Source organism: Anabrus simplex, chromosome 1 (assembly GCF_040414725.1).
Source record: "Anabrus simplex isolate iqAnaSimp1 chromosome 1, ASM4041472v1, whole genome shotgun sequence".
Classification (NCBI taxonomy): Eukaryota; Metazoa; Arthropoda; class Insecta; order Orthoptera; family Tettigoniidae; genus Anabrus; species Anabrus simplex.
In genome coordinates this window covers 1,797,359,697-1,797,376,613 of record NC_090265.1, presented here as the reverse complement: position 1 = coordinate 1,797,376,613, position 16,917 = coordinate 1,797,359,697, and the positions used below count along the sequence as shown (strand labels likewise).

The following is a 16,917-nucleotide window of genomic DNA, read 5'->3' as shown; positions in this document are numbered from 1 at the left end:
GTCACTTCACAAAATGGTCCTCTGAACTTGGAATCCCAAAAACTGTTACGACACATGAAGAAGGATCTTCGATAGAAATCCTCTAAACCAGCAGCCGTCAACGAGCTCAGTGATGACGACAAGCAGCATGCGTAAAATTGCTGGTCGTATTTCTGACACTCCTGCAGCGGGCTGAACTTGTCTTCTCCGATGAATGTGCTATTTATTGAAGTGCACGTGCAATGAATGTTTACAACTGGTCAAAGGAAACTCCTCATTATTACATGTGATGCTCTGGGTCGCTATGTCCGCTTGATAGGCTCCTAATTTCTTTGATGGTGTAGTCAATCAACACTCCTATCTTGGCATGTCACAGGAATTTCTTGTTCCAGTGCTCCAAAGACTGAATCTCCTGGGACCTTCCTGGTATCAGCAGTATGAAGCACCGCTACACCATACCATCACTGTCAGGGAATATTGAAATGAAGTGTTTCGCAATAAGTGGATAGGACGCGGATCAGTACATCTTCCAGCACCTCTGGAATGGCCTCCCAGAAGCTCTGATCTCTCATCTTGTGACAATGCCCTCTGGGGTATTATTAAGGCAAAGGTATCACAACAATGATACCAAACAACAGAACAATTGAAGGATGCTGTTAGAGCTGCCTTTGATACAATCAACGAAGGTTTGCTTTGTAAAATATCACACAGGTCATGGCGCTGCATCATTTTGTGTCACGAAAATAAAGGTGGTCATACTGACCTTCTGGATGCGTAAACATTTCATGGCATGAAAATAAACATAAGCCTGGCTGACACTACCTGATATTATACTATATTATTATAAAGCCATGTAAAGTTACAAGACATATGGACCACCATGTATATTGTTTTTGTTAACAAGGACTTACTTACCTAAATGCTTGTAGTGCTTATTATGAGCCTGCAGTAGAATTTTAATTCTATCAAGTGGTGCTACAGTTGTCTTGGAGCACATTCCAGCAACACCTGCAAACATATCCAAATGATAACTCTCTCACTATCTAGGAAGATTCACCAATTAAGCAGAGATGACATGAAAGAAACATTGCTGCAAAAAAGAAATAAGATTGGCTGGTTTTTTTTCCTATATGTAAATCTGGCATGTATTGCCAAAGGTCAGATTGTGACAGTCCTCTCTCAGTAAGACTAATGACTACAAAATAAATATATATATATATGTCTCTTTTGTTGAGTATATATATATATATATATATATACACTCAACAAAAGAGACACCTGGATGCAATTCCGGGTGACCGCAAGGATCCGGAAAACAGTACAACTTTTTAAATGTATAATACAAATATAGCGAATCACTGATATCTAATGACAAGAATATAGATGGTGTTTTAGTATTGTCAGGGTATCCTTCAAAATATTTAATAAAAGTTGTTACACATCTGACAACATAAGACCCAGCTTCTTGAGATGGAAACTTGTGTCTTTAAACAAAGTTCTCCAGGCTCTGAACTTCTCATGTGTAACAAATATAGCTCTCACTTAAATGAGGCACACATGGGTAGTAGATGGCTCTTTTTCCCTCATTCACCACCAATGCCTGCTCCAAGTTAACCTCAAAGAATATGGTTGGGGTCTAATAGGAGGCATTTCTTTTCCTTATGGTTGATGGCAATAATATCTGCTCGGCTGGTTAATCCATCTTCTGAAAGGCAGTGCCCTTCGGCATGAACCTCCCACTTTGTCTTCCGCAGGGCCGTCACAATGAAAGAACGCACATCGTGATTGGGCATTTTCCTCTGTAAATTTCCCTTGGAACAGCAGTCCATCACATGGCCCCGGGTCTCAGGTTCTTCACATTCTGGGTGGCGACATTTAATAGTAGACTATGAACGCCCAGGTACTATTGTCACAGAGAAAAAATGTACAACATTTAAGGAACTATAATAATTCTCCTGCTGGTGCCACCTCCTCAAAAGAGGCTGGCAACTATCTACTTTCTGTTGCTGTATCCTGTATGACGAACCCATCAATGTCCAAGCAAGTTTCTCTTCTATGATCAGTTGTATCAGACTGCACTTGTCATTTCTGAAGTTGTGATTGAAACGGGCAGCTTCTTTGCATTTTGCACATGATTTTCTGACACGGTGAAGTACTTCCTCATAGGTGACATGGTCTACCCAGAATACACCCACATTTCAAGAGCCTGCAATCGACTCAATGATCAACCTTAACACTTCACAACACAGAATTCAAGGTCATAGATGTACACAAGATGTTTCAAGTTCAGAAATAAACTTCTTGCAATTCTGATTCTGGCTTTCATTTTAATATCTGGCTCCCAATCTTGTGTTAACAGCATGGTAGAAACTTGCGACACCTTTTGAATAGTGATTTCATCAAGGGTGACATTGTTAATGTTGTATTCTAAGAATAAACTGGAAGTTGTTCATTTCACGAATTGTATAAATGTAAAGTACCGGTACATGCTCTTAGAATTTGCAATTCTCTATTTTTATTTATTTTACATATCACAATATAGTGGTACGAAGGTTGGAACGGGGTCCACTGAGCCTCAGGAGGTCAACTGAGTAGAGGGGGCTTCGATTCTCCCATCAGCCATCCTCGAAATGGTTTTCCATGGTTTCCCACTTCTTTTTCAGACAAATGCTAGGATCGTACCTAACTTCAGGCCATGGCCGCTTCCTTCCCTCTTCCTTGTATATTCCTTCCAATCTTCTCATCCCCCACAAAGCCCCTGTTAGCACAGCAGGTGAGGCCGCCTGGGCGAGATGCTTGTCCTTCCCAGTTGTATCTCTGACCAAATGTCTCATGCTCCAGGACACTGCCCTTGAGGCGGTAGAGGTGGGATCCCTCACTCAGTCCGAGACAAAAACCAACCCTGGACAATAAACTGAGTGAATAATAATACACTTTCATTGTAACATAATTATGGTATTTTAAAGTTCGGTATGCATAGAGAGGTCGAAGTCCTGGGTGTATCCGACCACAGAGGTCTTAATTCTCTCATGGGCTTGAACACGACTGCTGAACCCACTTTTAGTTTTGAAGAGATGGTGACAGGTGCTGTACTGAAGAATACTGTTGACATTATAACTGTATTTGATCTGCCGCCTCCACCTATTCATTTCATTCGGTACATCCGGCAACCGCAGATGCTCCCTTTTGTAAACTTCAGTTTGCTTACGTATCACACGACACGAGCCAGAACAATCGCAAGCCAAACGCTGAAAGTCAACACTTTACTGTTTGCAGTCGCCCAAATTATACCTATATGCCGCTTCAGGACATCCATGAACCGAACTTTCTCAATCAATCAGTCACTACTGATCTGCATTTAGGGCAGTCACCCAGGTGGCAGATTCCCTATCTATTGTTTTCCTAGCCTTTTCTTAAATGATTGCAAATAAATTTGAAAGTTATTGAACACATGATGATGATGATATATTATTATTATTATTTGATTTATGTCCCATTAACTAATTTTCTTTAACCAAACTTTCTGTCTTTATAATAGTTTATAATTTATAATTTTCATGATCTGTGTTGATCTCCCAATTTCAGTAGAAAAGGACGTTTTTAGAGGAGCTACCTAATAAATGAAGTATAAGTGAAAGTAACGACTTATCTGGAGAAAGATATAGATATTGATTCCCATAGAGCATCTGAAATATTTGTTCCGAATGAGTAAATTTATATACCAATATAAATGGTCCGTTATTGGACATTATAAATTTTCCAGCTAACTCATTCCTGGTTGCCAGCGTATTATAAATTTACTCATTCGGAACAAATATTTCAGATTCCCTATGGGAATCAATATCTATATCATCTGATGGCCAAGCAGGCATCAATTTTGATAATGAGACAAAGTCTCTCATAGTGCATTGGCACTGCCTGTGGCTACAATTAGCCTATGCAGTGGCCTCCACGGTATGCACTAGCCAGCGTCTTGGTAGGTGTGCTAGGTACCAACTGATGAGCCCAGCCTAGCAAACGGGGGCAAAACGCTGGCAACCAGGAATGAGTTCGCCGGAAAATTTATAATGTCCAATAACGGACCATTTATATTGGTATTATCTGGAGAAATCGAACATTCTTTTTGATTTCCTTATCTTGGTTTTTAAAAGCTTCAGTTGACAAGTAAGCAGTCGATTTTTCACGTCATACACAACACCTCGTTACTTGCCCCTACCACAACGCCCCCCCCCCCGGTGTCTACCGCCTTGGAGTAGTATGGAGTGAGCAATTGGAGCTTGACGACAGAAGTGCTGGTTGTCGTCTGTGCCCTGGTGGAGTAAGAGTATCGTCACATACTGAGCAGAATACTAGCTGTGTAATACAGTGGATTGTGGACTGCCCATCACTTGGAACAGTGTTAATGGTCGTTGCTGTTTGCAGCTCACTGTGTTTAGCTGTGTGAATTACTGGACATTCTCTGGAGTCGAACCGAGGGACAGTCATTATGTGTTTGGCTGTCGTAGCCCTGTGTTCAAAGCTCTGCATGCAACTGCATGTTTGAAGGGACTGAACTTGCACGAGTGAAAGTGAAAGCAAGGCAAACTTTCAGTAAGGATTATAGCATCGTGCTGACATTCCAGCTGGAGTCCTGCTGTAAGAGACTTGGAAATGGCCAGCAGTTAGTGAATGTGGTCATTCACGATTGAATAGAATTCTGTGAGTACATTTAAATGGGTCAGAGTGATAAACAGACTGTCTTTTATTCATAATTAGATGAATATAGAGGAAAAGTGAATAAACAAGACAAAATTACAAAGAGGTGAAAGGGTTGTCAACACATAATGAATCCAGAGAAACATAAATATTGGAAGAATTTTAGTAGAGATGATTTGATGATGTGAAAGGGACCCGAAAATATTAAGAAGAGATGGACAGAAATGCTTCAGAATAGACTAAGACAGTGAGAGTTGCCTGAAAAAAGCAGCTGCCTAAGAGTTGAGTATTATTGGACCTTTATGTTTCCTATATATATAAATGATATGTGTAAAGAAGTGGAATCAGAGATAAGTCTTCCTGCAGATGATGTTATTCTCTATAGAGTAATAAATAAGTTACAAGTTTATGAAAAATTCCAAAAAGACCTTGACAATGGTGTGAGATGGACGGGAGGCAATGGTACGACGACAAATGGGGTAAAAAAATTAGGTTGTGAGTTTCACTAATTAAAAAAGTCCTCTCAGTTTTAATTACTGCATTGATGGGGTGAACATTCCTTATGGGGATCGCTGTAGGTACCTAGGTGTTGATACAAGGAAAGATCTTCATTGGGGTAATCACATAAATCGTATTCTAAATAAAGGGTACAGATCTCCGCAGATGGTTATGAGGGTATGTAGGGGTTGCAGTAAGATTGTAAAGGAGAGGGCATATAAGTCACTGGTAAGACCCCAACTAGAGTATGGTTCCAGTGTATGAGACCACCACCAGGATTACTTGATTCAAGAACTGGAAAAAATCCAAAGAAAAGCAGCTTGATTTGTTCTGGGTGATTTCCGACAAAAGAGTGGCGAAAGTTTGGGCTGGGAAGACTTAGAAGACGAGCTGCTCGACTAAGTGATATGTTGGTGGTATCTGATGACCAGGCAGGCATCAACTTTTAAAAATGAGACAAAGTCTCTCATAGTGCATTGGCACTGCCGGTGGCTCCAAGTAGCCCACACAGTAGCCTTGACGGTATGCACTAGCCATGGCGTCTTGGTAGGTGTGCTATTTACCAACTTAGCACACTGGGGAAAAACGCTGGCAACCAGGAATGAGTTAGGTGGAAAAATGTATAATGTCCAATAACGGACCAACTATATTGGTATTATAACTGGTATGTTCGAAGCTGTCAGCGAAGAGATGGCGTGCAATGCCATCAGTAGACGAATAAGTGTGAGTGGTGTTTTTAAAAGTAGGAGAGATCGCAATATGAAGGTAAAATTGGAATTCAAGAGGACAAATTGGGGCAAATATTTGTTTATACTAGGAAGGGGATTTAGGGATTGGAATAACTTACCATGAGAGATGTTCAATATATTTGCAATCACTTAAGAAAAGGCTAGAAAACAACAGGTAGGGAATCTGCCACCTGGGTGACTGTCCTAAATTCAGATCAGTGGTGACTGAGGAAAAGGAGAGAAGAAATATTTCATTTTTAAGGAAATTAGGTCACAAAAATAAATGTGACAACTAGAGAGGAGTCAACTTAATCCTTCCCATAACCAAAATATGCATTCAAGCACTGGAGTATAGCGAGAAGAGCAAAATGGTTTCCAAAAGAGCCAGCACAAGAGCAGATTTTGTCTTCACAATGCGACAAATAGCAGTAAATGTAAAAAGTATAATGTATTATATATAGTGATGACATTGACAAAACATAGAATAATTTTTCTACACAAAGAGTACAGAGAGCACTGAAAATTAATAATTTTCAGAAGAAATAGAACAAATGGTCTAGGCATTAACTATACTGGATGTATCAGAACTATACTTAAAAAAAGAATCTTCATGTTGTGTTTAGCACAATGGTGCAATCTGATTAGAAAAAGTTTTCTTTGCGACAAAATTAGGTTAGTTTGTTCCTTCCGGGCACACAAATCAAATTGATAAGGTCGCCGTATTTGCAGTGCCAGAGAGCCAGCCGCTGGAAAGAGAAGGCAGTGTATGATGGAGACAGCGACAGGACTGTCCTTGTCTCCTCCATACAGTTCGTTTGATAAACACTCTCTCTCTCTCTCTCTCTCTGTGTATATAATTAAGACACACTTGCAACCCTGATTTTTCGATCCACAGTTCACAACGGTGTAGTAGCAACCTTTGGAGTCTGTTGAGGATGTGTCGTGGGTCGCGAATGACCTGGACAGTTGGGTACAAGTTCATCTTCTCTTTCTATGGGGTACACATAGTAGTCAATTTGTGCAGAACAAACTGTATACTTCCCACTGGGGCTGGGAAAAGAACGAGCATTACCTCTGTCTCCCCCTTCCCCTCTCTTCCTGTTTCCACTGATTAGAAATTGTATACCACCACCTTTCCTACCCTGCCAGCCAACATTCTGATGGTGAACATTTTTTCAAAGAACGGGACTCGAACCAGCTAACCATGGTGTCAGACCCTTTAGACTTCAACGCCTTAACGATCGTGGACAGCAGACAAGCTATTTTATTGCCGTGGATGCAGAAGTTGCTGAAACCCCAACCCACTGTGCTGATTTCAGTAGGGATTTTTGTGGCGAATGTTGGACTGCAGTGCCAGTGGCATAATGTGACTGTTTCATCTAATTTTCCTTCTATTAACAGTGTAATTCTCTGAACCAGTAGTCTCTGACAAGATCGTGAATCCTCTGACGCACAACAACAGAAAGCAGCTAGCATATTCAGCAAGTTTGTCGCACACCCAGAAGTAATAACATAACCGCATTTTCCCAAAAAGAAATATTTTCTTCGCCAATCGTTAACATAACAATAAGAGCAGGGCGAAGAAACGAATTAGGAACCTTGTCTTACTTGTCTGAAATGAGGACAGACCTGTTACTATGATACAGAGAGTGGGACAGCTTGGCTGCGGTATGGAGATTCGTTCTAGGAAGCCAAGAATAACGAGAGGATTCGTCGTGCTGACCAAATGACACCTCATAATCTGCAGGCCTTTGGGCTTAGGAGCGGTCGCTTGGCAGGCCATGATTCTCTGGGCCTATTGCGCCATGGGCATTGAGAAAGAGTGAATATAAAATACAAATTCAGTCAGATTTCTGGAAGGAAACAATGCAAGAATGGGATGCGAAAATAAGCTAGGTTAAGAGTAGATCAATGATGTGAGAGACATGATAAGATTAGATAAGTACCTGGGATGAGCAGTGTTACAAGATAAGACCACAATGTAAGCATTAAGCAACATGGCTAAACTAGCAGGAAGATTACATCACAACATAAGAAGCCAGGTACGGAAAAAGAGGAGGTACCACAATGAATTAATAGTATGGGATCTCCTTTGCCCCTCTTTTGACATATGGAGCCAAGACAAGTCTAGAGAGAAACCAGGATCCAGGGAATCAATATAAATAAATAAATCAACATTGATCTACATTTACAGTAGTCGGCCAGGTGGCAAGATTCCCTATCTGTTGCTTTCCAAGTCTTTTCTTAAACGATTGCAAAGAATTTGGAAATTTATTGAACATCTCCCTTCGTAAATTATTCCAGTCCCTAACTCTCCTTCCTATCAAAGAATATTTGCCCCAATTTGTCCCCGTGAATTCCAACTTTATCTTCAAATTGTTATCTTTCCTTTTTTAAAAACACCATTCAAAGTTAAATGAATAAATGTATACTGGATTAAAGCCACTAAGCTGAGCTTTCAGCCAAATTGCATTGGCCTTCATCAGGGCATGTTAGTATCTGCTTCCAACAGTGAGCAAAGAAATTCGAAGAAACGCAGAAGTCATGACCGTACTATCCACGGCCTACCCCACTAATTGGACTCAAGGATCATCGTGCTGTGATTCACTGCCCTCTGTTGATGGTTTCGCGAGTGCATCCCGCTGTTCCATGGTGGTCTTATGCATGTATTTCTGCAGTACAAGTCTCCATGTATTTGATAACTTGAAGTCGTCTTGTCTATTGATGTTATTTGGGCGCAGCTCAATCTCTATGGCTTCCCTTACCAGTCGAGCATAGAAGTCATTGACAGGCATGATGACCTTCGCCTGGTCAAAGAGGATTTCATGGTCTGTACTGTAGAAATGTTCTGCTATGGCAGACTGGCTTATGCCATTCTCCGTGGAGGATGAAAGAGCGACATTCTTTACTGACCTGATGTGTTCTTTCACCCTGGTGCTGACAAGACTTTTCGTCATGCCAATATACGAGCAACCATAAACAACATGGAACTTCATTTACGCCTGGTGTTTCAAGATGTGGTTTTTCTTTGAATCGTTGAAACACTGATATGACCTTCTGGTCTGTGGTGAAAACTGGAATTATATTGTACTTCCAAAGAATGCGCCCTATTCTGTCAGTTATACCTGCCACGTAAGGAATACTTGCTTCTTTTTAGTGTAGTCCTGGTTGGTGCTATCCCTGTTAGGCTCCTTGATCTTCACAGCTCATGCTATGTGTCCTGACATATATCCATTTTTCTCCATGGATGTTGTCAGTTCTCTTAATGCACTTGAGCGGTTATCAGCGTCTGCAATCATATTCACCCTAGTAAATAACTTTTGAAGGAGAGCTACTTTTTGGCAGAGGTGGTGATGTGAAGACTTAAGGTATCTTTCAGAATGTATAAGTTTCTTGTACACTGCATGGCCTAGTGTACCATCATTCTTCTTGTATACTAGCAGATCAAGAAAAGGTTATTTACCTTCATTTTCTACTTCCATCGTGAACTTGATCATGCCCTCTCGTTTACATTCTTACTGAATGAAAATGAAAACCTACAACCTGTTTTCCAGTCACTGACCGGGTCAGGGATGGAATGAATGAAGCAGATATAGGCTATTAGTACGATGTGGTCGCCACTCCCAAAGTGATTTATTAATGACAGAGATGCTATGAAATGAGAGTTTTGCTGGAATGAAAGATGACAGGGAAAACCGGAGTACCCGGAGAAAAACCTGTCCCGCCTCCGCTTTGTCCAGCACAAATCTCACATGGAGTGACTGGGATTTGAACCACGGTATCCAGCGGTGAGAGGCCGACGCACTGCCGTCTGAGCCACGGAGGCTCCTTACATTCTTACTACAACCCCTAAATACCCTGATAATCATGTGCAGAGATCTGTACCCTTTATTTACTATCCATTTGTGTGATTACCCCAATGAAGATCTTTCCTTATATTAACACCCAGGTACTTACAGTGATCCCCACAGAAATTAAGTTCCTACAAAGTAAGAAAAACATGGAACAATCGTTTTTAAAATATGGAGATATGGGAAAGCTGTGAAAGAGAGAATCCACAGGACATACGAGTCTCTGGGAAGACCCCAAACAGAGTACGGTTCCTGTGTATGAGACCCTCACCAGGATTACTTGATTCGAGAACTGGAAAAAATCCAAAGAAAAGCAGCTCGATTTGTTCTGGGTGATTTCCGACAAAAGAGTAGCAAAAGTTGATGGATTGATTGATTGACTGAACATTTCTTTGGTATTAGTTTTACATCAACACTAACTCAAATTGGTATTATGGCAATAATGGGATAGTACAGGACTTGGATAGAAGCAACCATGGTCTTAAGCTACGGCCACAGCACATGCCTGGAGTGAAAACAGGAAATCTACTTTAAGGTTGCCGAATGCGAGCTCGGACTTACACGACCTGAACTGCACAGCCAAATCACTCGGTAAACTTTAAGACAGAATATAGATCTGTGGTTTGCCTTGTCAGCAGGATAGAAACTATAAGGAGTCCAAGACCAATTTTGGAATGGCAAAGAGTCCAAAGCAAGAACAAGGCATAAAGATGGATAGCTAAGAAGAGCAAGTTACGGAGAGGAAAGTATTCAGACAGAAATGGTGGACGAACTGGCTGATTCTTTACAACACCTGACAAGTAGTTAAATAATGGGGCAGGAAGAAGTAGTAGGAAACAGGATTGAAAATTGAAGGGAAGTTTTAAATAAATAAACTGTGAGATCTTCTGTACTCTACGTCTCTGAGTGTCTCTTTATGAATTGAAAGGGCCCTCTCAGAAAACTAGAACGTAAAGAGAAAGATCTTGATGAGGATATTACGACCCATAAGACAGGAGAATGGCAACTACAGGATCAGGCACAACAACAAGCTCTACGAACATCAGGAAGATATCGTCACGTGTATGAGAAAAAGGGGACTGACCTTCTATAAGCACATGACGTGCCTGAAATCCTGCAGGCTCTCCCCAACATAATCCTCACAGTGACAAGTAGGGAAAAGACTTGGAAGACCAAGTGGATCACCTCAGTAAAATCAGACCTGGAGGAACTGCAGGTCCCATCTGAGACCACAGAGAACCGATCTCAGTACCAACAGTCCATCATACAGGGAGTCTTCCCACTGTCCCTCACAAGCAAAAAGAGTACCACCAGAGGACGGATGGACAGAAGCTGGCACACAGCCAGAAAATGAAAGCTTACTGGGCCAAGAGAAAGTAGAAGACCATAGCTAAGAGTTAAGACAAGCCCCGTAGTCCCTAGCAGGCAAAAAAAAAAAAAACCCAAACAAATCCTGTGAGAATTACAAAAAAAAAAAAAAAAAACTCAATTATTTTGGGAGCAAATGCAAGGTTGCAAAATAAATGCACAGAAACTCCATTTACTTGCTCTACACTGTACATGTATCGTATCAAATGTCGCAGATATGAATGAGATTCTTTTAATATTTTGGCTCTGCTTGGCACAGAGTGATCTTGGTTTACCAACAGACATGAAAGAAATTCATACCTATTTTCATAAATGAGGCTTCTTCATAACCAATTTCCCCCCATTCATACGTAACATCAAAATCTAGACTTTTCTTTTGTTCTTTACTCTCCAGAGTCCAAACTCAGAAAGCAAAATAAACTTTTTTACAATAGTAAAATGAGGTCATGATTCAAGGAACTAAAGAGAGTACGATACTGAATGTTGAAATCAAATCAGCAATTCTCTAAAAACAGTTTAGAGTCAAATGTAGATTCACATTTCTGGATCGAAAGCATACCAAGTCACTCCATACCAGTTTCCCATAAGTCCAACCCCTACCACACGTCGTGTGAGATGGGCGGGATTACGAAGTATAGGATTATCTGTACATTGGGGACCTTATGTGCCCTGTCACTTATGCAGTAGCTATGAAGGCCCCAAAGGAACCCTGAAATGTGACACCTAACAGGGCAAAATATCTTCAAAGGATAAGGGAGACAACACCTACAGAGATGATGACGATGATCGTTATTTAAACAGGCCTAACATCTCGGTCATCAGCCCTAATGGTAGAAAATTAGAGGAAATGTAAGGACAATTTAAAATTCCAAAATTCACCCACTGACCAGAATTCAGAACTTGAGGGTGGAGAAGGAATGGATGAATACATTACATACATACATACATACATACATACATACATACATACATTATCGTTATAGACTGTTATGCCTTTCAGAGTTCAGTCTACAAGCCTCTGAGAATTTACTAAACGTCGCCACAATCCTCGATTTGCAACTAGTGTTGTGGCCTCATTTAGTTCTATACCTCTTATCTTTAAATCGTTAGAAACAGAGTCTAACTATCGTCGTCTTGGTCTCCCTCTACTTCTCTTACCCTCCATAGCAGAGTCCATTATTCTCCTAGGTAACCTATCCTCCTCCATTCGCCACGCATGACCCCACCACCGAAGCCGGTTTATGCGTACAGCTTCATCCATCGAGTTCATTCCTAAATTAGCCTTTATCTCATCATTCCGAGTACCCTCCTGCCATTGTTCCCACCTGTTTGTACCAGCAATCATTCTTGCTACTTTCATGTCTGTTACTTCTAACTTATGAATAAGATATCCTGAGTCCACCCAGCTTTCGCTCCCGTAAAGCAAAGTTGGTCTGAAAACAGATTGATGTAAAGATAGTTTCGTCTGGGAGCTGACTTCCTTCTTACAGAATACTACTGATCGCAACTGCGAGCTCACTGCATTAGCTTTACTACACCTTGATTCAATCTCACTTACTATATTACCATCCTGGGAGAACACACAACCTAAATACTTGAAATTATCGACCTGTTCTAGCTATGTATCACCAATCTGACATTCAATTCTGTTGAATTTCTTACCTACTGACATCAATTTAGTCTTCGAGAGGCTAATTTTCATACCATACTCATTGCACCTATTTTCAAGTTCCAAGATATTAGACTGCAGGCTTTCGGCACAGTCTGCCATTAAGACCAAGTCGTCAGCATAGGCCAGGCTGCTTACTACATTTCCACCTAACTGAATCCCTCCCTGCCATTTTATATCTATCAGCAGATGATCCATGTAAACTACGAACAGCAAAGGTGAAAGATTACAGCCTTGTCTAACTCCTGTAAGTACCCTGAACCAAGAACTCATTCTACCATCAATTCTCACTGAAGCACAATTGTCAAAATAAATGCCTTTGATTGATTTTAATAATCTACCTTTAATTCCATAGTCCCCCAGTATAGTGAACATCTTTTCCCCCGGTACCCTGTCATATGCTTTCTCTAGATCTACGAAACAAACACAACTGCTTATTCCTCTCGTAGCATTTTTCAATTACCTGGCGCATACTGAAAATCTGATCCTGACAGCCTCTCTGTGGTCTGAAACCACACTGGTTTTCATCCAACTTCCTCTCAATGACTGATTGCACCCTCCCTTCCAAGATGCCAGTGAATACTTTGCCTGGTATACTAATCAGTTGTTGCAATCCTTCCTGTTCCCTTGCTTATAGATAGGTGCAATTACTGCTTTTGTCCAATCTCAAGGTACCTTACCAACACTCCACGCAAATTTTACTACTCTATGAAGCCATTTCATCCCTGCCTTCCCACTATACTTCACCATTTCAGGTCTAATTTCATCTATTCGTGCTGCCTTATGTCAATGGAGTTTATTTACCATCCTTTCCACTTCCTAAGATTCTTTATTACTGTCCAGAAAGGTTTCCCTGCTGCTTGACCTAGCCTTTCCAGGTTATTACCAAAATCTTCCCACGACTTCTTTTTGGATTCAACAACTATTTGTTTCGCTCTGTTTCTTTGATCTACGTACAAATCCCTGTCTGCCTCGGCCCTTGTTTGGAGCCATTTCTGATAAGCCTTCTTTTTACGTTTACAAGCCACTCTCACTTCATCACTCCACCAAGATGTTTGCCTTTTCCCATCTTTACACACAGTTGTTCCTAGGCATTCCCTTGCTGTTTGTACTACAGCATCCCTGTATGCCACCCATTCACTTTCAATATCCTGAACCTGCTTACCGTCTACTGTTTGAAACTTCTCACTAATCATAGAATGGATGAATATGAATTTCAAATAATCAGCAGATGCAACTCCCAATATTAAAAGTTAAAAATTATTCCAGAATCAATCCACTGACTAGAATTCAAAAAGGTGACAATGAACAATGACAGTGACCCACAATGCCCCAGCTTCCCAGAAACAATAGTATATACTAACCAACGGACTGCTTCCAAAGCACATTCCTGAATTGATGATGCTTGTTGTCTAAACAGGTACAAAATCCAGGTCAATGGTCCCTCAAAATGGTTCCCTATTGCTAAGAAAGTAGAACCACGGTATTTCTCATGTAGCGGTACTGATCACAAGTAACGTAGACTCACGATGTTACTCACATTGTGGTACTACCCACAGATAATATACCTTTTTCTCCTTCTCTTTTCTTTTTACAATTTGATTTACATTACAAGATATTAGAATCATTCCGTATTGATGGTTTTCACATTACAAAGAAAAAATTAAAAGAATCTTCCTAAATCAATACATTTACGTCGCACCAACACAGATAGGTCTTACGATGACAATGGGATAGGAAAGACCAAGGAGTGCAAAGGAAGCGGCCGTGGTCGTAATTAAGGTACAGCCCCAGCATTCGCCTAGTGTGAAAATTGGAAAGCACGGAAAACCATCTTCAGGACTGCCGACAGTTGGGTTTGAACCCTAATCTTCCGGATGCAAGCTCACAGCAGCACACCCCTAACCGCATGGCCAACTCGCCCGGTGGTAATGCACTATGCACAGGTAACGCAGACCCACAGCATCGCTCATATAGTGGTATTAATCACAGGCAACACCCAGACCCATGATGTTCCTCGAATCGCAGACCCATGATGTCCACAACCAGATGCTGGAACACTCCAGCGAGTGTCGCCTAATTTTTTCTCGTTGGGGTGTTCCAACCGAACCTGGACAGAGGGGAGCCTCCATCATAGTGACAGATAGTATACACAGATACCGTAAACCCATATTGATCCACCCACAGACCCATGGTATTCCTTACATAGTGGTACTAATCGCAAGAAAAGTCTACTCATAGTTTTCCTCGTGTGATGGTACTAATCACAGGTAATCTCATGGTTCAAAATTCAGCATTGCTTGGTCGCCCCTATTAGTTTACTCTTATGACAGGCAGAGGATACCATGTGTGTATTTTTTGGATGCGTCCCCCACCCACAGGGGTTGTGTGTTTGGTCCGCAAGAGCTATTTTATTTCACTCAAGTCCGCCAGCAAGCCGGTAAGGACCCTATCTACCACCTGGGACAGACAACGTGGGAGTATCACCTCTCCCCCTGCTACGACAGTGTAGTAGGTTCATGGAATACCTACAGAAAACAGCAGGCTTGGAGGCTTTAGGTGGCAGCCCCACCGCCAAGATCTTAAAAAGCACTATTAAAGAAACTGAAATGAAACACAATCAGATGGATAATAAGTTGACAACTTTTCGCATGAAACGGAAAACAATAATCAATCTTAGGAATGTTAGAACTACAAGAGGGAATAGCACACTAAAGTAATGAGTTGCGTGAAGTACGGTGGCCACAGTTTGGAGAAATCCTTAAGAGGAACACATTCCTTTACTCTGGACAAATAGGGGAAGATGCTGAACATGGAGAGGGAGTAGGAATGTTACTAAGTAAATGCACAAAAAGGAGCCTTGTGGACTGGAAACCCATCTCAGAGAGAGTGATGACAGTGCAATGCTTGCAATGTGACCGTTATTCAGTGTCCCACAGATATGCCCAAGATAGGAAATAAAGGAATAATTTTACAGCCAGTTAAACAAAACTATCAAGAGAGTGTGCAAAACAGATATTTTTATTGTGATGGAGGACTTGAATTCTAAGGTTGGCCCTAACAATGAGGGCCTGGAACCAGTGTTGCCAACTCAGTGGATTTTCCGCCAAATCTGGCAGATTTTTAAGTGGAACAGCGGATAAATTTTCCATTTAGTGGACAGCGGATTTTTTAACTTTTTTTTAGCAATTTTCAGCAATAACAATAACCACCTTTCATCACCGGGAGAAAAAAAGAATACAGAACTTAGTACGGCATAATAGTCTACTTATTCCTGTTGTTTTGAACTTATACTGCATACGACGACTCGTTTCCTAGACCAGGTCTAGCCCACAGCCTCAGTCAGTATTTTTTACAATCATTACTGTACTCTTTATGAGCCGCATAGTGTCGTATTTGATAACGTGTTTCTTTCGACATCAGGTTCTATTTGGTACGTCAATATGTCAAAAGAAAAGGTTAAAAAGTAGTCAGATATTTTGTAAAGAGTGGTTAAATAATTAAACTTTAAAAGACTAGTTGGTTGAGCTTCCCAATGATCTCAAATACGGACGGTGCGTCTATTGGCAGTGCAATATAAATGTAAAATTGTTTGACATTAATTCTTTCCACACTTATCAAAAACAATGAAAACCAGAATTAAAATGAAAATAACTTTCGAAATATATTTGAAAATTTCCGTATGGTCTTTGCTGCTGTGATCTGCGAGCATATTCTTTGAAAAAGAATACTACCATGTGGCTTCATATGAAACCGCAGGACCTCAACTTAGCACATCTGCTTCAGAGCATATAGTGCGCGGAGGAGAATATGATGAACTCGCGTTCTGAAACTGGTGTGTGTTTAGTTAACTTCTTTTATTAAAACAGCTGGCATATGCTATTTTGCTTCAGTTCGAAATTTAGTGGAATTTAGTGGATTTTCAACTAAAATTTTGTGGAGAAAAGATTTATGGGTTGGCAACACTGCCTGGAACAAATTTTGGAAGTGCATGAAGATTGCAACTCAAATGAAAGTGGGGAGCTCTTCATTGATTTCTGATCTGGTAGTGGATGGCAATCTATTTTCATACAAACAGTGCCGCAAGATTACGTGGGTATCGTCAGACCAAGTTACAGAAAGCCATCGC

General features: G+C 40.9%; 1 protein-coding gene across 1 annotated transcript in view; it reads right to left on the bottom strand.

Moving 5' to 3' along the window:
* LOC136858777 (solute carrier family 25 member 16) overlaps positions 1–16,917 on the bottom strand; it is a 58,657-nt gene that overhangs the window by 33,579 nt on the left and 8,161 nt on the right. The window contains exon 2 of the mRNA XM_068225695.1: positions 895–987. Within this exon, the coding sequence (XP_068081796.1) occupies positions 895–987 (93 nt within the window). The remainder of the gene's footprint in view (positions 1–894; positions 988–16,917) is intronic.